At 38.5% G+C, this 27,500-nt stretch overlaps 1 protein-coding gene across 5 annotated transcripts in view; it reads left to right on the forward strand.

Moving 5' to 3' along the window:
• Nucleotides 1–4,006: 4,006 nt before the first annotated feature.
• bahcc1b (BAH domain and coiled-coil containing 1b) overlaps nt 4,007–27,500 on the forward strand; it is an 87,473-nt gene continuing 63,979 nt past the window's right edge. For 2 of the 5 annotated variants that reach the window (XM_083555868.1, XM_083555872.1), the window contains exons 1-2: nt 9,967–10,176; nt 12,778–13,095. In XM_083555868.1, coding sequence (XP_083411994.1) covers nt 12,924–13,095 — 172 coding nt within the window. In that variant the 5' untranslated portion in view covers nt 9,967–10,176; nt 12,778–12,923. Of the gene's footprint in view, nt 4,150–4,181; nt 4,385–9,966; nt 10,177–10,268; nt 10,368–12,777; nt 13,096–27,500 lie in introns of those variants that run through there. The other 3 variants (XM_083555869.1, XM_083555870.1, XM_083555871.1) reach the window with 3 other exon arrangements.

Genomic DNA, 27,500 nt, shown 5'->3' on the forward strand with positions numbered 1-27,500 from the left:
CCAAATTGTATTTATTATCGCAATATTTTAAGGTTATTATTTATCACAAGCAAGAGGCTGAAATGAATATTTATTTATAAAATGTACTGAATTGTATCTAACAACTCTGCAATATCTATTAGTACCTTTTATACATTATTTTCTTTGTTGCATTCACTATTATGCATCTAACTTTTTTTAAATCAAAGCAAATGCTATAAACCCGTAAACACATTATACGAATCTACCAGTGAATAAAGATGATAAGGGCCTGGACTTGTTATTGGCATGAACCATTTATTTTAGCAATATTTATTTCTCTTCTCCTGTGTTCTACTTTCAGCAGCAGGGACTGATCTTGGCCATTGTGTGACCTTTTTACCTGTAGCTTTAGAGGGTAAAAGCTTGGAAGGTGAACTGAGGGGTAGAATAAAAAATGAAATCATCATTTGGGCTGGCCACAGTTATGTGAATTTTCGCTGAGAAATAAGAATAGAGAAAGAGAAAAATGTATCTGCAAGCATGTGCGTATATGTGTGTGTGTGTGTGTGTGTGTGTGTGTTAGTGTCTGTGTATGCACACAAATGTTTGTGTACTGCTGTCCTCAGGCCTCTTGCAATACTCCTACATTATGACCATGGGTACTAAAATTTTATCTCCAGTTCACTTTGTCAGGTTATGGAGTAGTGTGTGTGTGTGTGTGTGTGTGTGTGTGTGTGTGTGTGTGTGTGTGTGTGTGTGTGTGTGTGTGTGTGAGAGAGGGAGAGAGAGAGAGAGAGAGAGAGAGAGAGAGAGAGAGAGAGAGAGAAATAGCTATATTACCTTTTGCCTAGCCAGTGTTTGCTCTTGTAACCAGTAAAACTAAATGTCTGGGTACCTTCTAGGCCTTGCCTATGAAACATCACTCATTGTATTCCTGTTCGGTGCTAAAACAGCCATCAGGATTTGGAATTAATCTAAAGGAAAGGCCACCTGTTGCAGGGAGCAGTAAGGCATATGAAAGCCATAATTTAATCCCACCAGGATATTAAATTACTTATTATGTAATGTAACCAATGCTGTCATATGAACAAATCTTTATAAATACAACTTTAATTTTATGATAAACAGTGAAATGCTAAAAATAAAGTGGTGTAACAATGTGAAATAATACACAATGTTTGGAATATTATCCTCAAAACATTTAGAAAAGGTTTATAGATATCCAAATACCTTGATGAACTGTAGTGTTGTGACAAAGGTACTTTATATGTGGTCTTGAGATCTTGAGGCAAAGGTCAGGTATGTGGGACATGGGGTTACTTCATCTTGGTTTTTGTATATATCATTCCAAGAATATGTAGAATATAAGGACAACATTCAACAAAAAAATGTGATGGAGCTAAACTGAGACACTCACTGAGCCTTCAGCTGAGTTCTGATGCCCTGATAAGATTCTCTTTTTTCTCTAAAACAAGAGCAGCTACTGCTGGAGCATCACATGACCTGCCTGCCCTGCCATGTGATGGCGCTACAGATGTAATGAGGGCAGTATTTTCTGCAGTTTGGGCAAAAATCTAGTGCGTCAGAATCGGGCGGGTGGTCACAATACAGACCTTGTCTTTTGCTCCCAGCTGCTGTATTTAACAGCTGCAATAAAAAGGCTTTATTTGAAAAGTCTGGAAAAAATTGTAGCGAATGCCACTGAGCTTTTAAGAGATGTCTCTGTTTGCTTTCTTCTCTGTTTTTAGCATCTAATGCTTCATGCATATGTATGTAAGCTCTGTTGCTTAGAATGAAGAACAGATGTAATTCAGACATGTTCATTTCCGCTGACCCTTTGCTTCCTTTGATATGTCATAGGTTTTGAGTTATGGTGACTGGGGACATTTCAGTCCTTGATCCAAAGACACTTAAAATACAGGGAAACACATCTATTATGATTTTATCCTCCTGTGAATTTACCATTTAGTTTAGATTCTGACAAAGAAGTGAATATTTATGCTCTTTGTTTATTTGTTTATAATATAAAATTATTTATTGTACAAGAAATTACAGGCCACCATATTTAATTCTCTTGGTGCACCTGACATGACAGGTTTTTGCATTTCTCAGCACTTTGAAACACAGAGAGGAGTGTAGCTTTCCCAGAGGTACTCTGTATGCATAGGTCTGTCTCAATCCAGAGCTCATTTCTATGACCAGGCCAGGTCTATAGTGTGTGTTTGTACCTTCTAGTATATAACTATTGCTTTTCTGGCCACCAGGTCACATTTTAGGAGTTTTCAATTTATTTGAGTGCAGATGGCTCTAGACTGAAAGCAGTAATGTTACAAATCTAATTCATCTAACATATCACCTTTATCATTAACGACCATGACCTGGATCATTCATGTAACATTGATTATATTCGTTTGATAACCAAGGCCCTGTATTTGGCCTGTATGTTTAATGTTTTAATTACATTTATTGTCCGTTACAACGTGTCAAAATCTGAAAGTACATTTTTTGGTGTTCTGCCAGCTCTTAGTCTAATGAACTGATGTAATTTTTTGAAGTAAGCATTGCAGTATGGACAAGTAATTTTCTATTGAGGCACTTACACCCCTTTGCTGATTTTAACCTTACTAGGTTAAGACAATGGTGTTAATTATATAAGGGTACATGTATTGTTACCACCAACATTCACATTCTGTTTGGGAAACAAACTATAAAATCACCCGAAGCACATGATCATTAAGAATATTTGGTTCCCTAATGATTTGTTTATCTTATTACATTACAAGCTCAAAACTGCTGCCATTTATAAAGATGTTTGGAGGTTGCTTTAGGTCATTGGCAGTAATGAAGCTGCCTAAGTGCCAAATTCAAATGTAGAAGAAGTAACACCAGGTACTATACCTTTCGTTAATTCACAGCTGATGTATTCTGAAGCCAAAAAAGAGTAAATAAGTATTCTGTTAGAAAAAGCTGAGCACTTTTGTGGCTTATACACACACACTTGCCCACAGATTTGATAACTTCTTATATTTTTTTTCCAAAATTGTATCTAAGTCATACTTTTTTACTGTGGTTATTTGACATACAAACTGTAAAACTGATCATTGTAAATTATTTATTAAGTTAAGTTAAACCTTCAACAAATAGAGTTCATCCTGACTTGTTATTTTGAGTGGGCAGGAATGGGTTAAGTTGTGACGTCATTACCGTGAACGACCATATTAAAGCAAAGGGCGGGGCTAAAACTCGCTCGCGGGGTTTACGGGGAAAATCGTCTCGCGTTAAGGGCAAAAAGCTTATTTTAGGTTTGAAATGTATACTTTTTTGTTTTCTAAACTACATCCTGAGCTTTTTTTTTTATTTAAGGATGTCACATGCAATGGATGCATTTGATTTGTTTTTGCTTCAAGAGAAATCTGTAACTCGATAAGTAAAATTCAGTCGAAGCGAACGTGTGTTTGTGTTGTTTTTGCAAATGGTTCCAACATCTGTCTTGGGTTTTTGTTCTTGTGGAGGTTTGAAGCAAACAATCACGTCGCTTTCATCTCTGTTTTTAAAAGCGCTATGTGATGCGGTATGTGATGATCCTATTCGGTGGCGTGAATTGCGGGTTTCTTTCTGCCTGTGTTTTGTAAAAAAAAAAGTATTATTTTTTTTTATTACATTTTTGAGAAGACAAAATTATGTGATCGTTATCTTATTTGAGTAAGGTGGGGGGTCCACCAATATGGAGGAGCCTAAGTGAATAAATGCATCCAAGATCTTCCCGGAGAGATTGTGAGGGGGTCGCTTCCCCCCCGTAGTACATTTGAAGTCCAGTTCCAAGAGCGATCTTAAAAGGGGGAAAAGAAAGAACAGTCCAAGGTGCTTCAGGGAGTGGGGTGCCGCGTGCATTCAAAAACAAAAAAGCTAAGAAAACGCCTTGCATTCGGTAAATGTGTGTGTTAAATTGTGTTCATCTCTTCATCAATTCTTACTTTCAGCTGCATTGTGGGAGAGAAGGACGCGTCATGCTGCAATAAATGTGTGATTATAGAGGCTTGCAGAGGCAGCAGGCTCTATTCGGGCGGATTTGCTCCACGCACTAAACTGGTCTACATTATAGCAGGAGCTGCAGATAGAATTCAGATCATCTTTTAACTGCCAATTAGAGGAGAGTGACCATGCAAAGGGTTTTTTTCGACTTGAACGGTAATTATGCTGCCAAGAACGTAAACTGAATAACTTCTTTCCCAAGTCGTCTCTATAGGTGGTAACACGATACACGAAAGAAGGAGAAACTTTAGAAGTATTTTCATTGTCAAAGGCCTGAATGTACAGAACTGGCTTGGTGTTTTCGTCTTCTCTTTTTTTGCTCCACTCTGCGTAAATCAATAGCCAGTCTCCGTTCTGAATAGATTTGTTGTCCGGATTGGCGTTTTTATAGGTAGGTGTTTTCTACTCCTCAGATTTTGATTTATCGCCCCCGCCTAGGATTAGCCTGTAAAATAGGCATTTTAGGGAAGAGTGCAATGTGCTTACGAGTTTGTTATTTATACGATTGTGATAAACATTATCTCTTAGCCAGTTTCTTTGCATGTGAATACATCCGTTAAAATATTGGAATCACTACAACATTTAGATTGAAATTGTGTGTGTGTGTGTATATATATATATATATATATATATATATATATATATATATATATATATATATATATATATATACATGTTTTCAATTAATGTCTGGGAAAGCACACAATGCTTTCAATGGATTAATGTCTAATACTGTCGTGTGTGTGTGTGTGTGTGTGTGTGTGTGTGTGTGTGTGTGTGTGTGTGTGTGTGTGTGTGTGTGTGTGTGTGTGTGAGAGAGTGTGTGTGTATATGTATATATATATATATATATATATATATATATATATATATATATATATATATATATATATATATATATATATATATAGACAGTAATACAGACACAGGGCTTCCCTCCATGCTTCTAGGTGACCAATGCATTCAATTTAATCAGTACTGTGAGTGAACCTGGGTGAAATACCGTCCGTCTTCTGCATTGCATTAACTTATCTTCTGCATGCAGGTAAATGTTAGACCTTGTTTATTTTGCAATGTCAATTAATAAGTCGAGAGGAAAACAAAAAACGTCGAGGTCAAGAACTCATTAAAGAGCGCACAAATAAACTTTGGTTGCCCAATTTAAATTCAGCATTATAAGCTTCCTTCGGTGTTTTGGAAGTTTTTTTCTGGACGTTTGTGAACGAGGTCAGTCATGAGTTGTTTTGATTTACAAGGAAAGATCACTATAGCTTTGGCATGAGACACGTTTTTATGATGGATGAAAAAAACAGATCTCAATAGATCTCTCACAAAACAGTGCAAACATGTGTTTTTATATGAGGCCTCCAAAGCCTTATGTAGCTGATTGACGACGGCATGCAAAACGTTGAATGGCCACTTTTGAACATCAGCCCATTCAGCTTGTAGGAATTTCGTCTATTGCGAATAGGTGTATCACAATTTTATGTATTTCCCCCCACACATTAACGCACATATTGTTGTAGATATTGCGTTCATTAAAATTTAGTATAGTCTATTTTATTTTTTTATCGTATATAATACAATCTATGGTTTCATAAAACATATCTAATCAAGGAAAGCATTATACAAAAAGTCAAAGCAAAATGTAATTTTCTCTACAATCTTCGCTAGAAACAAAGAATTTAGTAACTGCACTAGTTTCCGGTATACACTGCTTTAGCAGTGAAATTTGCGTGAATGATGAAAACTACTAGACCCTTCTCAAATTGTAAACTGTGTAGGCGATAGTAACGAAGGCTTATTTAAAACCATCTGGCATGGAGCCTAATAAATCGCTCTGTGGAGGAAAAAAAAGACCCTTAGTACAGAGCCGTGTGTCGGCTTTAAACCAATTTCTCCCCATATTAACCATTTTCCATACTTTTCATGACACATATTGTGCATTTCTGATCATGCCTTTATATATATGACTAGATAAGTTAAGTCTCGTCTGTTCTTTTAAAACAACCTTTTTGACTTGGTTCGTTTTTGCCAGGTTTTCTGCGTGATTCGGTATCAGAAATAAGATAATTAAGGTCTTCTTTAATCAAACCAACAGTGACCCATATGTCCCGTGTATTCTGTTACACTTCTTTACCATCGTTTAGTTTGACTTTTAGCTTTTTCAATAAAACAGGTCGTAATGAGGGAGGTTTGTGTCATTTATGGGAGTGAGCCCATACTTGACTTAATTGGACACAGATGGGTTTTCCTATTGATAACCTCGCAGTGGTACCGAACTAAACAGGCGGAAACGCCATTCCCTCGAAATTATAGACGGCGATTGGGCTGATTGGACTTAGTGCCCTCCCTTGTGGGCACGTATGTTTATTCAATTAAGTCAAGTGGTGTAATATGGCCGCGCCACACAGCCTCGATGCCCTGGTTTCTACTTTGTTCAATAGAAATCTTTAAATGACTCTGTAATGTAATGTTTGTTCTTTATAATGGCGGTTTTCTTATGTTATACAGTGACCGCATCACCATGTGTACTGAATGCAGATTGCGAACTTCGCGCAGTCAGTGCGACCCTTTAAGACCGCCAAAGAGAAGCACAGCCCTTGTGTTGTATTTATGCGTTTAGGAAAGTAGGTGATGGCTGAAATAAATGTGTACACCCTGACAGTGGTGTCACTGGTGGGGTGAAAGGGGGCGACGATTCTAAGGGCTCACTGCACAGCTCAGGTTTATTTTATTTATTGTATGAAACGGGGGTTGGGGAAGGAATTCCCAGCAACGCCCCAAGACCGCGTTCACGCCACACTTTCTCAGCGCTGGGAAATGTTGTGACAATCACCAAACATGCCAAGTTTCTTCTACTCTGACCACAAGATCACTAATGTGAACTTACATATAGCATTGATGTGTGCGTGGATGAAGAGCGCTGGGCTAAAACAAATGGTAAGAGCAATGAAAATAACTCTGTGAGTAGGTTGTCTGTACAAAGTTAGGGAGAGGTCACAAGGTCATAAAATTGCCTGACTTAGTCTTACTTAAACACATTTGAACGCATGTTACAGGGTTATAAGTGACGTGTGTGGGTTACCAAATAATAATCAATATTTGTGTACAATTTGAAGTTTTACGCATAGATCACACAAAGTCTCTCTCTCTCTCTCTCTCTCTCTCTCTCTCTCTCTCTCTCTCTCTCTCTCTCTCTCTCTCTCACACACACACACACACACACACACACACACACACACACACACACACACACACACACACATATACAGTGACCTTTTTTGCAGTCATCGGTGTTAAATCAGCGTAAATGAGAATGGAATAAAAAGACCTCAATATAAGTATTTATTATAATGCTCTTGTACGTGTGCACAGTTCATCAACACTAGTGCTCAATAGACATGTATTCGCATGCAAGTAGCATCAGATCAGACACGGAATTGGAGCATCCTGCTTGAAATATTCTTGCCAAAGGCGGAGCAGTGAGAACACGGCCTGCTTCAAACCGGTTTAAAACTGCGGCCTAGAACAATAACGGGGTCTTGCAGCAGCAGTCTTGGCCCGCGCTGGTGACAAACGGCCCGTTCCGGTAGTTTGAATGTGGCCAGGAGATGGAGGGAAAGTGTCAATCAGAGACGCTCCACCGATCGTGGACAATGCTCTTCGTGGGACTGGTCTGTTTCAAGAGCAATCAGTCACTCCGCATTAATTATCCCCGCGTCCCACAGCAGGGTAGCTCGCGCTGGCACTTCTCTCTCTCTTTCTCTCTCTCTCTCTCTCTCTCTCTCTCTCTCTCTCTCTCTCTCTCTCTCTCTCTCTCTCTCTCTCTCCGGAGTCTCGCAGGCCAGCGCTATTATATCGTACAGCACTAAATACGAACCTCACACCCACCTTTCAGGTTGCGAAAAGAAACCAATAAAGTGCAGTAAAAGGGTCTTCCGTGTCACTAAATATATGAAATGTAGATGTATGTTTAAAGAGGTGCATCTTCATAAATTGTAGAACAGATTTTTATTGTTCCATTACATTTTTAAAAGACATTTTAATAGTCAGGGATTTTCCTTCAAAAATGTAAGTCACGATCATAAATTGAAGTGATTTTTGTCACTGCTATCAACTCTTCCACGTATGCTTGCATCTTCTCCAGAAGTTGGTCTGAATATATCGACGTTGGGTTTCATTTAAACACTGTGAGGTATTTTTTGTATTAATTTCTTTTGTCATGGGTCTTTCGGTTACGACACGGTTAACGTTTTAATGTAACTGCACTGCCGTGGCTGCAAGTTCCAGCAAGCGACCAGGCCACATGAGAAAATCAGCGAAGAGCTCATATATTCTGTACAATCTACTACATAGCAGTCGTTACAAAAATTATTTTATGCTTCCCTTTCCCCCTTTTTTTTCCCCTTTTTGGGTTGTTTAGCATTTTACAGTTGACGATTGTTTTTCATTTAGTTTATTGCGGGCAGTTGATTTAAATACCTTAAATAAAACGTTTTAATTAAAAAAGTGTCTTACGCGCTCTCTTGAAAATGTATGTTTTCTATTATTGTTATTATTTTTATTTATTTATTTATTTATTTTTTGCATGTTGATCGTGGAGAATGAAAATTAATTAAATAAGCTCGGACAACCAGTTAATTATAGTAAAAAAAATATATAATTTACAATTTAATAATAATAATAATTTTCCAGTGCATAAGCGCCGAGGTTTTTTTCCCCTACTGTTTATGGTCCTGCTAAAATGCACACGAAACTCCCCGTCCTGTAAACACTGATAAGTGAGACATTAAATGTTACTTATTCCACAACTCTTTGAAAACACAAAGCAGGCCACTTACAGTGAGGAAATGTCCGATTTAAAAAAAAAAGGAAAAGAGGTTACAGTAAGATGTAGTGAAAGTCCGCAGAAAACAGCGGCAACTTGTTTATTGTGAGGGGAAACCCTCTCGCCTCCATTGCTGCACGAACACGCTCTATCCCCGATATATTGTTCTGGTTCAGCAATATCCATACAGTCTACTCGTTTTAGAATGCTGCAGTTGTATTAAGCTAAATTAATCCGCGCATCTAGATTGTATATTTAATATAACGTGTAATTTCCTCCTTTTAACGTATTCCCTTTGATTAAGTCACTCTTGACTCTCCTTTAGCTTTGGGGCCAGCTAGGTTCGCCTAGGGGAGGCCTTGAAACCACCCCTTCTTATCTCCTTTCATCATGCAGCTTTGGGCCGCCTTGAAACCGCAAGGCCAGTAATTGCTTTTTTCAGGCAGCCCAGTGCGGACTGGCCAGCAGCCAATCAGAGCCTTGTTTACACTCTATGATTGACACCGTTCTGGCAACATGCCAGCCAATCAAACATGTTTCAGGTTGAAGCCCGAGTTGTTTAACCCTTTTATGCTTAGAACCATCAGATATTAATATGTACAAAGAACCTATAGCAAGCTATTTTTAGCATATTTCTGCTACGTCATTTGGAGTTTTTCTTTTCCTCGTAAAGGCTTAAGATCTGATCAGTTTAGTTTGTAATCCAAACCAACTATACCAAAAAAGATTGTATAAACTAGGTGGATATTTGTGGGTGACCACATATTTTTTTTCCAGCAAGTTGAAAAAAACAAATCGGAATATTTTATAGGATTGTTAAAAATAAATTGGAAAATGCTTCCTTTTAAATAACGACGAATTGATGTGCTATTCTTTTTTGAAGCTACTGGTAGACATGTGGTTAGGACGGCTCGGCTTAGCAGCACTGCTGGGGAGGTTGAATGTAGCGCGCACTGTTTTGTTTCGTTGCCTGATGACTAACCCGCCATTGGCTTAGAGTCGCAGCCAATCAGAGCCCGTGTTTATCCCGCGGCGCTCTGCTCGAGCTTATTGACAAGTCGGTATTAAACCAATGGGTGAAGCTGTCTCCCCTGGCTCCTCCCTCATGTCTCATTGAGTGGCATGAGCGGATTCAGGAAAGAGCCTGAGCCTGCATGTACACGAGATCGCTTGAGTAGAAGCTCTATAGTGCGGTGTATCTCCGAACTCTAACTGCTCACACTGCAGTCACCAGGCTAGGATGTAACCAATTCCACATGTCGTTTTTTTTAATTCTACATTTGCTGTCTTTTACCAGTTTTTTACACTATGTTTTTTAACCGTTTATTGTTATGCAAAGGAATAACTTACCAGTAAGTAAATCATTTCTATAGTATACAGTCTATGTGTGTAATAATAAACATTTGTTTTCCAGAGCTGCTCTTACTATATTTCTTTCTCGCAGAATATCTGGTGTTATGCAGAATTACTCAGGCTGTGATACTGACGCGCTGATGGCTGATTGAGAAATGTGTTCCAGCTATTCATTTGCCGCTTCTGATAGGTGCCTGTTACTAACTAACTAATAATAATAATAATAATAATAATAATAATAATAATAATAATAATAATAATAATAACTGGCATGCGTAAATTCCTATTAACGCCGGATGCCTGCCATTTGTGTTTGCACACTCCAGCGACTGGGTTTGATTTACAATATCAAAGCGACTCCGCTCCTAAATAATACATTAATGCAAACCGGCTGAATTTTAAACGGAACTGAAAGACGACAGTTTTCGGTGCTTTTGCGTCATACCAGCTAACGTATTTAATGTATATATGTGTGTGTATGTATATCATATATCACATATAACATATCCTTTCATTGCATAGACATTACTGTACCTACCGCCTACACAATGAACTTATATTTGTTATTATGGATCATATGGATCTAGCTGGATTGTAATCTACGCAATTAAAAACTCTATTTCTTTCTTTCGCATATGTCTAGTTTTCTAAATATACAATAAAAAAACCCAAATAAACAAACTCGGATGTACACGCGTGTAGATCACAGGAGCGCATAGTTTCAGAGTGCTCATGCCTCACTGTCCAACTATATTGTTTTCAGTCAGATTTTAACAAAGCTCCAAACAATAACAAAACCCGACATTGCCATACAAAGCTTTAGTGGGCTACTGATGTGGAGTTGAAATTAAAGAAATTGTTAAGCATGTGTCTGTCGTTGCAATGACGCCAGAAAAAAAGGAATTGCTTCGCATTATCATATAGGGAAAGGCTGAAGTGCGCAGCTTCGCAATGAGCGTTTAGAGAATGTCACAGGCAATGAAACAGCATCACACTGTCTTACATTCTTTAAGTTCGGTTTATGAAAAACGTGTTTTCCATCCTTGCATTATGCTGCTTGTTTACGTTTTGTATTTGTCTGCGGATACAATTTGAAACAGGCGAATTTATCATTCGTGTGTGTGTGTGTGTGTGTGTGTGTGTGTGTGTGTGTGTGTGTGTGCGTGCGTGCGTGCGTGCGTGCGTGCGTGTGTGTGTGTGTATATGTATATGTATATATATATATATATATATATATATATATATATATATATATATATATATATATATATATATATATATATATGTGTGTGTGTGTGTGTGTGTGTGTGTGTGTGTGTGTGTGTGTGTGTGTGTGTCACTCGCTATCGATGTTCAATTTATAGAAGACGACTGCAAAATTGCCCATGCGATCGCCACATGATAAACTACGAGATGTGTGCATCATTTGCCTACGTTTTGAATACTTGCATGCAATTTTTTTTTTTTTTCATTTTAATTTTGAATGATGACGAGCCGATAGGCGATCAATCACATGGGCTCTGTTGCTTTTATCTGGGGTAGAAAAGGAAGTACACCACTACATTTATTTTACCAGACTGATGTGTATGTGTGAATGTATATATATATATATATATATATATATATATATATATATATATATATATATATATATATATATATATATATATTTATGAGTGAGTATTTCACATTCTTTAAGGCACATTCCGTGAGTACTGATCTATCTGTATTCTGTTGTGGAGATATAACTAATTCGTATTTCTTTTTCTTGATTGGATTTAAGACGATACAGAGCCTATTGTCGGTGTGCTATAGCAGGACGTCATTTACATGTTAATACACGAGATTTGGGTGAAGTCGGGGATTTGGGGCCAAAGGTGATGATGGTGAGGCCTAATCTTTTGGGCCACACTTCCAGATTTAGTGGACAGAATGAGAAAAGTTCAATTCAGAATTCACGCGGACACGGGCAGCAGTTTAACCCAAAATTCATGTCTTGCACTAAAAGGCTTTCAGTAGATTTGTTAGATTCATATTTGTTTGGGTGTATAATGGAACACTGTAAGGTAAACAATATATTTATCATTTGATGACAGTTGATTACATTTAAATAACGTGAAGGCTGTGTACAAATATTTATTAATAATAATAATAATAATAATAATAATAATAATAATAATAATAATAATAATAATAATAATGATAATAATCATACAGATGATAATTATATTAATGCAGATAATATTTATAATAATAATATGTAGAGTATAATCTGTATGTATTATTGTAAAATGTGTGCTGATCCTCGCTACTGTGTTGTACAGACTTCAGTGGGTAGATTTGGGGGCGTGCTGCTACTCTGCCTCATTCAGATCAACTCTCAGAGAAATAAAAAAAATAAAAGAGGAGAATTTTAAAACCTGTTTCTACAAGTCTATTCATCTATTGCTTGATTATACAGTAATATAATCTCAACACAAGACTGCAAGCGTCTTTTAAAGTTTACGAAAAAAAAACCACGACGTGTGCATTTTATTTAAACCTGTGCAACATTTCCATTGCATTTCGAAATAAAAGCTGTGCGTGCTATTTTGTTGCAGAAAATATGACTGGGACGTAGGCTACTTTTTGTGAGCGTCAGATCCAACACGGTGCTGAATGCAAGACCTAAGCGAAACTCCTAACGGGATTATAGCGTCGGTTTGGTTTGCCCCCTTTGGATTTCGGATTTATCGGCTGTTTTGGAATGGAAGGCCGGGACTTCGGCCCTCCTCCGCCGCTGCTCACAGAGCGAGGCCCGTTGGCTCATCGCGTCGCCTCTCGGATCACTGCTGCCGGCCACGCAGCCGTGCAGCACCCCGCTGCCTTCCAACCCGGGAAATTCTACCCCTCACACATCCCCATACCTTCACAATCAGGTAAGTGTTTTCACTACTTTTACTGAGCTTTCTTGTTGAGCTTTTGTACACACACATGGTTATATTGTATGCTGAGTGTTTCGGCGTGCAGTAGACACAGACACCGCACCTGTGTGTAGTAGGCAATAGGCTGCACATATGTATTGGAAAGGAAAATTATTTAGACAGTATATACTTAGACTACAGTCTTTTTGGAAAGTAGCTTACTGTGCACAGCTCTGAACTTTATGTACCAGTTCTATACGGTATTGTAACATTTTATTGAACTAATTAGTGTCTGACATTAGCTGTATATATATATATATATATGTGTGTGTGTGTGTGTGTGTGTGTGTGTGTGTGTGTGTGTGTGTGTTTTCTGGTAGAGCTTAAACCTTTCGAAATTTGTAATATTGTACTTTAGTGACTCATTTCTGAAATGCGTTATATTTTTGGACGCCTATCATAAACGACACTCCTCTATGTTTCTTATAGAATATGTAAGAGTGAGAGTTTAGTTTTATTATCAACTAAATTAATGTCTTTATTTGCTATCACACCAACGCGATGTGCGTGTGCGTAACGTATTTTAGTGTCCAGGATTAGGGTCAGTCCGCGCTTGTGTGTGTGTGTGTGTGTGTGTGTGTGTGTGTGTGTGTGTGTGTGTGTGTGTGTGTGTGTGTGTGTGTGTGATTTGGTATATATATAGATGGTATATAGATCCGGTTTCTATATCGAGCGCTGAAGTGACGGGGTGCGAGTGGCTTGACAGTGCATGCATTAGATTTAACAAGTGGCTGTGGCGTTATGAGTCCGACTACTTCGAGCACACGGCTGCATTGCATCTCGTTTTGCATGCTGATGGGAAATAAATGTGTCACGTGCATTCATATAAATGATGGCAGCGACTTAAATCACATTAATTATTAATCACGTGTAATGTATAGACTTAGGCTGCAGACACATTCATTTTTTGTGTGTGTGTTTAAATGAGGAAAGTCTTCGTAAACCCATGTAACTGCTCCTCAGGATTGTGAAGCAGTAAAGCATTTTCAGATTGGCGTGATGTTTTTGTTGCTCCAGTCTTTAGCGAAAATGCAGCCGACTAAACGTGTAATTAATCTCAGAATCAATGAGTGTCCTGATGGTTGGAGGCAATGCTAAACTTATTTAGGCTTTCCTCCTCGTGTATTGTTTAGAAATTATTTGTTCTTTAGAGATTCGTGGGGAATTGCTTTGTTATTTGGGTTAACATATAAACTAGAGTGAAATCCCTGTGCAGTTACTGGTTTACATAGTTACTACATTGTTCACAATTCAAGAAATCCGGTAACAATTATGATGACGATGATGATTAAAAATACTTTTTTTTAAATGAATATCCTGATTAATGTTTGACACCAGCAGTGTTTTCATACAGCACGGGTGTTCAGTTCTGAGGTTTCAGAGTTCATTATTATTGTCATCATTATAATAATAATGATGACAATAATAATAACAATAATAATGATAATAATAATAATAATGATGATGATGATGATAATAATAATAATAATAAAATTATTATTATTATTATTATTATTATTATTATTATTATTATTATTACTTGCTTTAAGACACCTGATGCAGTAAAATGTTTGGTAGGTGTGTGAGGGAGTCTGGAATGTTCCTGTCTCCCAGGAATCTAAAGTGCACCATGTAAACGTGCATGTCTTGAGGGAAAACTGTTGAACCGGTGGAAGTCTTTTCTTCTCGCCTTAATGAGAGACGCACTTCTCCCTCTCGGACATTGTCATCGGCCTTCTTTGTTTTGTTTTTGTTGTTGTTGTTTTTTCATACTGTATTCCTTGCCCATGGTTTTCGCCTGTATGCATTGTGCCGGACTAATTGCGTCTTGGTCACTCTAATGTGAATGTAAATACTCGACTCTAGTGATTATACAAACATGGCTCTAATTGGTTTAAGATGTGGCGGAAGTGCCCGTTGCAACTCCATTTCGGTTGATCCACAAGCGAATCCTACGCAACACCATGTACTGAGTATTACAGAAGAATACATTGAAGCTTACTAAAGAAGAAAAAAAAACGATTTGTAAATTAACAGCATGTTTTCCACACCATTATCAGTCAATATTAGCCTGCTGCACCTCTTTATTTTTTAGTGTGTAGGCTATAACTTTCGGCCACCCAGAGACGTGTAACCAGACTTTGATTCGACCGGAGTGATTTTTTTGCACTGTTCTGTTTTTATGTCACACTTTGGCACGTTCCTGAGTCTTAAGGCGTTCAAATAAATCTCTCATTTCCAATACAAATACTATTAATAGCAATCGAGTTTTTTAAAGTATAGCTTAATTAACGAATTAGTTTGTTTAAAAGTTGATTTTCTGGAGGCTGTTTTTTACATTTTATTTCTATGTAAATGTCACGTTTTTATACACCGGAAGAATACTTAATATCGACTGATTTCAACGTGTATTTTTTCAACCAAGTCATCTCGAAATTTACTAATCTGGACTAACAAAACGCATTACTTAAATGCTGCAACGCGGATTTCCAGCCGACAAACTTGAATCACTAACCCTAGACTTCACGGTCTTCAACAGAGCTATAAGGTTACCTAAAACACACACTAAACGCAGCACACTTCTCACACACTATATCGCAGTGTTTCTGTAAATAACTGTACTATTGAGTACAGTGAGTCTCGCACGGGTTTGGATAGAGATTTCAGTGCACCAGGTTCTCCTAACCTCTTCTCTCAGGCTCCTCACACACAAGTTGTGTTTGCCCCGCGCAAATATCTCCGTATAATGAACTCATCCAGAGTCGTAAAATAAAGCGAACAGAACAAACTCCACGAAAGTAGGCCATCTCATTTATAAGCACTCTCGCGCAAATGTTTGTTTGACTTCAGAGTTTTTAAAAAAGTTTTATCTGATTGTATTTATTTATTTATTTATTTATTTATTTATTTATTTATTTATTTATTTCCGGGGGTGTTGCTTCGTTGTGTATTTGTTTATTATAAATATGTTCCTGAATTTCTGAACCCATTTTTATCTCCAACGCACTCACACTGACTGACATTGTTGCATTGCTACAACAGCTTGGATTACGTGCTGATCAAATGGTGCTGGGTAATATGTACAGGGGGATCCTTTGCTAATGTTTTCTCCTTTCTTCCTTACCCATCTTTCCTCTGCTCCACCGCTCCATTTCCTCAGCAGATGTGCGGAAAGTCTGTTCAAAGGCTGACGCTTGCTCATGTAGTACAGGTGCACAGTTTCTCTAACTCCCTCTCGCGAGTGTGTGTGTGTGTGTGTGTGTGTGTGTGTGTGTTGGCCAGACTGTTTAAACTCAGATCCGTACCAAAAAGAAATATTGTTGTAAAATAATGATTGTCAAATAAAAATAAAAAAAAATACAGAATCAAAACCCCACTGCTGACTAGATATTATAAATGATTATTATAGTTTTTACTTTAAATTTGTAATTACTTTAAACACTTCAGACGTTGTGCTTTCTCTGAATCTTTGCTTTTTTTTTTTTTACAACACATTCAATAGATTATATTTTCAGCTCAAGATCTGTGTTCATTCTTCACACTGAAATAAGTAGAAGAATAGCTAATTAGTAGGCACATATATTTATAGAAAATAAACAACATGTAGGCACTATTTGATATCACATTGTTGGAAAAAAAGAGGAAAAAAAAACAGCGCATTATTGAGGTTACTCACTTGCGTATTCAGAAATTCAAGTTGATGGACTCTTGCTTTGCCAGCCATAGAGATGCACTTACCAACATACAACAATAGCACAATTATGCTTTTGAAATAATGAATAATAATCTTAATATAATAATATATAAAATAATATCTTGCTTTGCCTTTTACTGTCATTTGTGCTCTTACTTTTGCATTCTTTTTTATTTTACACACATGCACACACACACACACACACACACCTCCCTAGAGAGCAGAGACATGGTTGGTGAGAGGAATGCTTAAAAGATACTGCATATTTCTGGAAATCAATGAGAAGAGCTTTCTGGGATGCTCTTTGAGGACCAGAGCATGTGTGTGTGTGTGTGTGTGTGTGTGTGTGTGTGTGTGTGTGTGTGTGTGTGTGTGTGTGTGTGTGCGTGCGTGCGTGTGTGTGAGAACCATAGTTTTGCAACAAACACAGTAGTGAACTTCAAGGTTCATTCTAAATTAAGAAACACCCCTCCCTCTTTCTCCCGCCACCTCTCACATACACATACACAGGACACCCATAGCCCCTAATGTTTACTTTATTGAAGGCGGATATACTGTGACTGACATTTATGTTTGCATAGAAGAAGAGTTCTACACTGTCAAGCCCTGCTTGGCTTACTTTCCATTTCTTCATGCCCTTCCCAGTGGGCCTGGATCCTATCTGAATGATCCTGCAGGTCGTCTGCTGTGTTGCTGCACTCGTCCTTATGCACCCGTCCTCCTCCTCTGCTGTCCAGCAGTGTTACTCAGCCATGCCGTGTGTGATGGAGAGTGGCCTGCAGCCTCAGGCTTTCACAGGGCTCGTAGTTTAAATTAGTGCTCTGCTCAGGCATGAGTTGGCTTAGAGCTTTCTCTTCTTTTCTTTCTATTTTGATCTTTGATTTGTTCTTTATCTGTTGTGCAGTCTGTTTTGTCTCTCGTTTATTCAGCCAAAGGGAGAGTTGCTGTAAAGTAAAGTGGCTACTGTGCAAAAGTGAAACTAAATATTGTCAGAGAAAAGTCATCCCATGAGAGAAAGAGAGTTCCTCAAATCAATATTCATACTTTCATGTCAATACAATTGTGTGCATATAGAGTCAAAATTGTGTGGTGATATTTTGAGTCACTAAACAAGAAATGTATTGCAAGTCTTGTATTTGCTAATACTGATTGCTAAAACAACAGTAAGAAAAAATATTAAAAGGAAAGAGAAAAGAGTGAATAGATAGGAAAAAAGAAGCCCAAAGACTGAATGTTTCCACCTGGCTGGTAATCTGGCCCAATTACCTCTGCCTGGTAGCACAGAGCTTGGTGTGTTACTTCACCACTCACAAGTTGATGCCAGCTGAGTGCTGTGTGTGTATGCATGCACACATTGCTGTTACCACTATATACATCCATATGATAACAAAGTGGTATATAATATGAGAATGCTTATCTTATCTCATTCTACACTATTGTTTTCTCAAGTCACGTGTTTACATCTACTTCTGCCTTAATATCCTTTTAATTTAAAGCTTAATTTTAATAAAAAAAAGATGAATGGGCAAATGAATCTGAAGAATATTCTTTTATTTTTTATATTTATACATTTATTATATATTTTTTATTATATTAATGTATTGGTTATATCTTTATGTATTATTCAGTAATTAAATAATGTTCACACTTTTCACTCATGATTCATTACTGGGGGAAAAAAATCTTCCTGTTGGTACTTACATTTCCAGAACAGAAGAGTGAGATACACACACACAAACACACCACTTGTAAATGTGAAAGCAAAAATTGTCACCCCACTTACCTTGTATTATATACAGTGAGGAAAATAAGTATTTTAACACCCTGCTATTTTGCAAGTTCTCCCACTTAGAAATCATGGAGGGGTCTGAAATTGTCATCGTAGGTGCATGTCCACTGTGAGAGACATAATCTAAAAAAAAAAAATCCAGAAATCACAATATATGATTTTTAAACTATTTATTTGTATGATACAGCTGCAAATAAGTATTTGAACACCTGTCTATCAGCTAGAATTCTGACCCTCAAAGACCTGTTAGTCTGCCTTTAAAATGTCCACCTCCACTACATTTATTATCCTAAATTAGATGCACCTGTTTGAGGTCGTTAGCTGCATAAAGACACCTGTCCACCCCATACAATCAGTAAGAATCCAACTACTAACATGGCCAAGACCAAAGAGCTGTCCAAAGACACTAGAGACAAAATTGTACACCTCCACAAGGCTGGAAAGGGCTACGGGGAAATTGCCAAGCAGCTTGGTGAAAAAAGGTCCACTGTTGGAGCAATCATTAGAAAATGGAAGAAGCTAAACATGACTGTCAATCTCCCTCGGACTGGGGCTCCATGCAAGAACTCACCTCGTGGGGTCTCAATGATCCTAAGGAAGGTGAGAAATCAGCCCAGAACTACACTAGAGGAGCTGGTCAATGACCTGAAAAGAGCTGGGACCACCATTTCCAAGGTTACTGTTGGTAATACACTAAGACGTCATGGTTTGAAATCATGCGTGGCACGGAAGGTTCCCCTGCTTAAACCAGCACATGGCCAGGCACGTCTTAAGTTTGCCAATGACCATTTGGATGATCCAGAGGAGTCATGGGAGAAAGTCATGTGGTCAGATGAGACCAAAATAGAACTTTTGGGTCATAATTCCACTAAACGTGTTTGGAGGAAGAAGAATGATGAGTACCATCCCAAGAACACCATCCCTACTGTGTAGCATGGGGGTGGTAGCATCATGCTTTGGGGGTGTTTTTCTGCACATGGGACAGGGCGACTGCACTGTATTAAGGAGAGGATGACCGGGGCCATGTATTGCGAGATTTTGGGGAACAACCTCCTTCCCTCATTTAGAGCATTGAAGATGGGTCGAGGCTGGGTCTTCCAACATGACAATGACCCGAAGCACACAGCCAGGATAACCAAGGAGTGGATCTGTAAGAAGCATATCAAGGTTCTGGCCTGGCCTAGCCAGTCTCCAGACATAAACCCAATAGAGAATCTTTGGAGGGAGCTCAAACTCCGTGTTTCTCAGCGACAGGCCAGAAACCTGACTGATCTAGAGAAGATCTGTGTGGAGGAGTGGGCCAAAATCCCCCCTGCAGTGTGTGCAAACCTGGTGAAAAACTACAGGAAACGTTTGACTTCTGTAATTGCAAACAAAGGCTACTGTATCAAATATTAACATTGACTTTCTCAGGCGTTCAAATACTTATTTGCAGCTGTATCATACAAATAAATAGTTTAAAAATCATACATTGTGATTTCTGGATTTTTTTTTTTTAGATTATGTCTCTCACAGTGGACATGCACCTACGATGACAATTTCAGACCCCTCCATGATTTCTAAGTGGGAGAACTTGCCAAATAGCAGGGTGTTCAAATACTTATTTTCCTCACTGTATGTGTTACAAGCCTACTTACTGTGAAAAAAGTGTCACACGTCTTTATACGGCATTTAATGTGAAGTTAATACTTGTTTTAAAATGGTTAACAAGTGTAAATGTGACACTTTACAGCATGCTAGTAGCACTGACCACATTAATCGCTGGTAAGGAAAGCAATTATCAACATCACTCAGATTAGCCAGCTAGCTTGTTGCTAACACTGCTCCTTATTATCAGATAGCAGGCATCATTTTAAGCTACTATATTGTCTGCAGCTGTTGTTGTACTGGATATTTAATATAAAATGTTGCATACATTTTTGCAAGTAAACTTTTGTATATCAACATCAGTTGCCCCTCAGGTTTGTAACTGTAAAAGTGTGGATGAAAAAAAACACTTTTTATGAGCTTTACATGCAAAAAGACACGTTATCCAGGAGATAGCTATGTTTTCTTCCCTCTACAAATGTTAAACGTGCTGAGGTGGGAATTGATGTTATTAGAACTTGCAAAATACCACTCACAAGGTACCACGAATGCAGCATAACTCTTAAAGCCAGGTTTCAGTACAACAATGAGGTAGTGCGTTGGAGCGTTCAGAGCTCATTTATACCACACACACACACACACACACACACACACACACACACACACACACACACACACACACACACACACATACAGGCACACACAGACACTCACTCACATTCCACTCTCTCGACTGTTTGCCTATCAGCTCACATTTTCACATGAAAACAGACTTTCTCATTCATCACTGATTCCATCATTTCACCACCTCACCATTTGTCATTTCTTTTTTACATTTTATCTTCCTGGTCATTTCTGTGAATTGTTTATGGTCCATATTTCTTCTGAGAGGCTTACATGAATGCAACACAGTTTATTGAATTTTGTGAAAAAAAAAAAAAAAGAAGAAACAAAGATAAAAAGAAATAAAAAATATTAAAAAAAAATATATAAAGGATTACTCCAAAGCAGTTTTTTCTATGGTCTATGACTGAGTAAAAGGCTGATTAACGTGTGATTTCCAATCCGTTAATTTTTCAGGTTCAGACAGGATATCCTCTTCTCTGTGTGTGTGTGTGTGTGTGTGTGTGTGCGTGTGCGCACGTGTGCGTGTGCGCGCATGCAGCTACTTTTCATTTTGACACCTTACTGATGAACTTAGCTACCACAGACCAGTTTAAACATGACCATCTCTCTCTCTCTTTCTCTCCCTCTCCCTCTCTCTATTATTAATTCCAAATGCTGCTAGGCCTGTGGCCAGCTCTCTAAATCAGAAACAATTTTGGGATTTGGCTAAGAAAATAAAAGCCTTCGGAACTGGCTTTGATGTCTGATTACAAGAGAGAAATGACATTTTAAACAGTCTGCGAAACAAAACGCTAAGAGTTTTTGTACTGGTGGAAAGAAAGAGAGCACGCTTGATTAGGAAGCTTGGGATGAGAGAGCTGTAGTAATGGGCTGTGTGCACCTTTCTCTGTATGAGAGAGGATTGGAGTGAGTGATAACGAGTTTCCCTTTAATGGCTGTTTAAGAGTGCTGTGTGTCTGTGTGTATCTGTGTGTGTACATGCACACAACTGCTCTGCATGCCTATTGAAGCCTCGTCAGCACCAACCCAATGTGTGAGGTTGTGTGTGAGGAAGACTATAGTTTTTAATAAATGAGTGGATCTCAGAAGCCCGTGTGTGTTTGCTTGCTGATTAGTTTGACTTTGCAAAGATTATAAAGGTAATACTTAGTACTTCTTGTTTTTGTATTTTGATGACATCACACATAGTTGCAGACATGATGTCAGACAATGAGGCTTCCTGCCCTGTTATCCAAAACCTAACCTGTTCTACAAGATGCAACATCTGAACCTAGTATCTCTCTCTCTCTCTCTCTCTCTCTCTCTCTCTCTCTCTCTCTCTCTCTCTCTCTCTCTCTCTCTCTCTCTTCTCTCTCTCTCACTCTCTCATTCTCACACACACACACACACACACACACACACACACACACACACACACACACACACACACACACACTACTACTACTAATCAGATTACCATTGAGTAGTTAGAGGAACAAAACAAAATCCAGACATAATTTACAGTGTGCTCAACTCAAAAACGTATAAGTGTAAAACATATAAAGGTGGTTGTATATATCAGGGTATATAAAGAACAGCAAAGCCTACAAGACGGCAAGCATGTGGCATGCCACACAGTGAGAAGAAAGCGCTAAATGAATGCAGAACCTTCATTAAATATACATAAGGCACACTTCTTGAGTGTGTGTCAGTTTCGACACCCGTAAAGAAAAAAGTGCAAAACAAAGATTAGCATCAGGAATTCAGTATTAATCAGTCTCGTGGGACAGCCTTTCTGCCTCTCTCTCTTTTACAGCCAGTCACTTTAATTTGAGAGGGACAACTGTTACTCCACTGCTGCACATCTGAATATTCTCATGTTCTCTGATTAAAACAAAACTGTTGTCAATGTTTTTCTCCTTTTGTCTTTCACCTACACTTTGATTGCTTTTTGTGTTTTTCTATACCGCCTTTCATTTCTCTTGACTTTTTTGTTTTACCTTTTAATTTCTTAGTCATTAATATATTTGTTTTGTCACACAGGTAGTTTGCCGCTTATCTGATTGTGTCTCAGACAGACAGTACAAAAAACCAGTCTTATCACATTGATCATTGCTGACCGTGCTCAGTCTGTCTTAAGTCTGTCTAATAATAGCATGCAATCTATTTGTATTTTTTTTAAAAAGCAGCATTGTGACATCTTAAAACTGTCTTTCAGTGTACTAGATGTTGAACAGCTACCATAAAACTTTCATTGTAAACAAGTTCTGAGTTAAAAGTTTTAAAGTGTTGTTCTTTCACAGTGCAAGGACTCACACGTATATATTCAGGTGATAAAAGATTGGAGTATTATGGGGATGATATAGCCACTATTTTGATCATTCAACCTCGGCCTATTTAGTGACTTTTAAATCAGTGCTTTGAAGCAAGGACGTTGATGTGGCCCAGGTGCACTTATGAGGTTCTGGGTAATGATTGCAGTTAACACAATTAAGCTACAAACTTGTTCACTGAGCATCAGCATAGCAACATAATGACTATGAGTAAGAGTGAACAGGAATGCAGAAATCCAGGCATATAGCTTTGTACATGTGTGTGTGTGTGTGTGTGTGTGTGTGTGTGTGTGTGTGTGTGTGTGTGTGTGTGAATATATATTGTATATAATACAATATTTCATATTCATGTAATACATTACTGTATTTCAAAAAGACAGTCAAAACTGTATTTCAAAAAGATTTTTTTTAATAAGGCTGCTTATAATGCTTTAGATTATAATTTTTTTCCCTCTTAAAAGACTCGTAGCAGTTTTGGCTGTCACAGATGTAAGTATTTAAAATGACAGTAAACCCTAAAAATGTTTGCAATGTTTTTATATTTTTTATCAACTAGACTCAAAGGCAAAAATCTTTTCTTTATTTCCTTATTATACACATGCAGCTCAGTGAATTTTGAAAAGACTTCAGTTATCATAACACTACTTTCATAAACCTTTTTAAAAAATAAATAGAAATATATTTTGCTGGTTATTTGTCTCGATTTGTTCTTGTTACGGTAAGTCTTGTTTCAGTATGTGTTTGCCTTCTGTTCCATCAGAATTGTATATTTATAACGTCAGAATGATGAAAGACCTGGGGGTGGGGCTGTTTATATGGGGGTTGGGAGTGGCCTTCATTCTTTCAAACAAACTGTTGACTTTATTTACTGCAAATTCAACTGCAAAAACTGTATATTGAATATGAAACATAATTCTTTTTTTTTTTGGTTAATGCACAATGTTTAATAATGTTAAATGGAAAAAATGTGACAATGCATCAGTTATGGAAATACTAATATATGGCTTCTCATAACTGATGGTTTTACATTATGCCAGTTATTGTTCCAACCCTAACCACAATACACTAAACTGAAGGCGTTCAGTGTATGCAGGCTAGTCGAGTGGAGTCTTATTCCCTGCTGTAATCCCTCTCTGGGCCATGGGACTCCAAACTGAGAGCCATCGTGGTTTGTGCAGGATTAAACCAGGCCTCAGTGCTCAACCTACCCAGAGCACAGCTCAGAGAGAAAATGGAAGTAAAAAAGTAAAGTGAAAAATAGGAAAAAAAATGAAGGAAGAGAAAAGTTATAGTCATCTAATGAGACAGATAGTAACCAGGTAAAGGGCAGAAATGTAAGCATAAAAGAGCCAGAGGGGAAGAACATCACTAATTAAAAAAATCTCCAAAAAGATTATACATTTATCACTGTAGTAGAATTAAATGAAGTTTATTCTTGTGTAGGCTGCACCAGGTGTTATTGGGAAATATGTGTGGGGCACCAACAGCTAATTTAAGTTTGTGCTTCAAATGCCAAGTACCATGCTCATAAAACCGACATGAGAAACTGAGGGACTCTAAGGTTAATCCCTGGTTTATAGCATTGCCTACTATGCATCAAACATATAAAAATTGCATTATATTGTATTTTTGGTTCATTATGCAAAATGAACCATGCTATGTTAAGAGCAGAACATTGTATTTGGCAGTGCAGCTGAGGTGGGTGTGCTGTGCATGCCGTATTTAGAAACTGTGTGTGTCTGTGTGTGTGAGAGAGAGTGTGTGTTCATTCTCTGGGCCATGGTTTATGCACCGACGAGAGTGCTGATGTCATGTACACACTGCCGAGATTAAAGTGCTGTACGCGCCGTCTGGGGTGTAAACAGTGACTGCACATTAAATACAGCAGAGAGAAAGAGAGAGGGAAGATGGGTTGAGAGGGAGAGGGTGTGTGTTGGGGGGTAGCGGATAAGAAAGACAGAGATGGAGGAAAGAAAGCAAGCCCTCTGATTAATGAGGAGGAATGCTGAATAGTGACACCAAGCACCCAGCTTCTTAATAGGGCCAAATAAAGCCAATGACATCAGCACTCACTCCCTGCATGTTCATTACTGAACACATTCTCTTCCACTCGATTGCTTTTCTCTCTCGCATACAGGCCACACGCAGTCTTTATATCATCTCTACATACTACAGTGACAAAGCTAATTGTTATGCTAATTATGAACAGTATGTGATGTACATGGTCGTATGTTTGTTATAGGCTGCATATTTCAGCTGCCAGTGTGTGTGTGTCAGTGTGACTGCTGTGTTGGTCTCCGATGGTGCGTGTCGTGCAACACTGGCTCCAGTCACTGGTTGTTGTCAAAGGCCTCGCTGGTGTTGTTTTGTCCTGCTAGCTTTATTGCCAGGGCTTCAGTGTGACTGCGTTGGCTCTGCCTGCCCTCTATCACGCCTGGCAGATAGGGCTTCCTCTGTGCTGAGCTTTGTTTGGGGGTCAGTAGCCTGACACACAGCTGTGGTGGACACAACATAGGGCCAGTCAGAGACCACGCCATCATCTCTCCTTCCCATAAACACTCACATACACGGACACACAGAGTGGCAGGGACATGGAGCCTGTCCAGGCTGATGAAAAAAGGCCAAGCGTGAGGCTTGAATGGAAGCTTTAGTCATCTCTCAGCCCCAGTGCCAGGAGCTCTGCTCTACTCTAATGGAGCTTTAAAGAAAGATGCAGGCAATGTGTGACAGGGAGAGGGAGTCTCCTCTCCTCTCCTCTCCTCTCCTCTCCTAAAATTCAAATACACATTTTTCTATTGCATGGGTAAAACACAAAGATAGCACAATGTTACATATGTTTCATTTTGATAAAAAAATTATTTCTTCCTCTCTTATTCTTGCCTTCTCCCTCTGTTGTGCCTAGTGGAAGATATTTGAGCTAAAAATGAGAGCTATGAGAGCTATGACACTATTTTAGTTCCCTTTTATTGTGTGATTTTACATTTTAATCAATATCCTTTTTATCTAGACACTTAACAAAAAAAAACCTAGCCATACCCAACATAAATGTCAAGTCATCAAGTAGAATAAGACCCATCCAGGTTGTCAAAAATAATGGTTACATTTCACAGTTAAAAGTGTGTGTGTGTGTGTGTGTGTGTGTGTGTGTGTGTGTGTGTGTGTGTGTGTGTGTGTGTGTGTAGACTCAGGGCAGAGGTCATTAGCTCTTAAGAGTGGTTGGAGGGGGTGACTGCAGGTGGTTGATTCAGTTTCTCCTTCTATTCTTTCACACACATACACACTATCTTGCAAGGGTTTTGTTCCAGCTTATGCTTACTTTTAATTAATCTTTCTTACCCCGGAACAATACATATGGGAAGGTGTTTGTTTGAAGGGAACGAGAAATGGCTTCATTATTTAACCACTCCCCAAATCAGACAGGAATACAACTTGCCTCTTTTAGTATAGGTGTGTGGAGTGTTTGCTCAGGGTCGGAATGGCAAACTACCAACCCAAACGTTTCCATTCAATACAAGTCATTCATAATCCTCTTTTGTCTGAAATTTCACCTTATCAGAAATTTGAGAACAGCTTAGCCTTTTCACCTGCAATTATTATGAACTGGATCGCTGCGTAGGAATCTGATTCGAGACCACAGACCTTTGCCTCTGAGCCTCTGGCTTTGATCATGCTTTAAAGTTTTCCTCTTGTTTATTTAATTATATTTGTCAGCATGAAGCAGGAAAATGAAACACATCTATTTTGAGGTTCTCTTTTCATCTCATCATGGGGTGTCCTCTCCTGTCTTATTTGTGGAATGCAAACGTGAACAAATCTCTAAACGGTGTGGTGGTATGGAACACCAATATTCAAAAGATCTTAAAATGGATGCCTGCCATTTACATGCATTGACTGAACATGTGTTTGTTCAATAATATCAACAAGGCTGATGACTTTATTAGGAAAGTAGATTTGGAAAGGCATATAGATGGAGGGGAAGGACTTGAACTAGGGAATGGAGGAGGAGAGTAAAAGAAACTGATCTTACTGATTTTCATTCAGGACCTGTGTGTCAGGGATTCACCCTGCCACGCCCCCCTCTGTAGCTGTCAGGGATTCACCCTGCCACTCCCCCGTCTGTAGCTGTCAGAGATTCACCCTGCCCTGTCTGTAGCAGTCACGCTGCTTCCCAAGATTACCGACAGCTGTGGCTCATGAAAGATCAGACTACATAAACTCACGTTCTTGAGTCACAGGCTGTCGGTCGTTATATTGTCAAGCTGGACAATCGCGTGGCTGCTCGACCGCCGGCTGTATATGCGAATTCCACTTCCGACTTGGATTACTCATTGCCGAAGGCTTTGTGGATTAT

This window comes from Silurus aristotelis (genome assembly GCF_946808225.1).
Source record: "Silurus aristotelis genome assembly, chromosome: 12".
In the NCBI taxonomy this organism is placed as follows: domain Eukaryota; kingdom Metazoa; phylum Chordata; class Actinopteri; order Siluriformes; family Siluridae; genus Silurus; species Silurus aristotelis.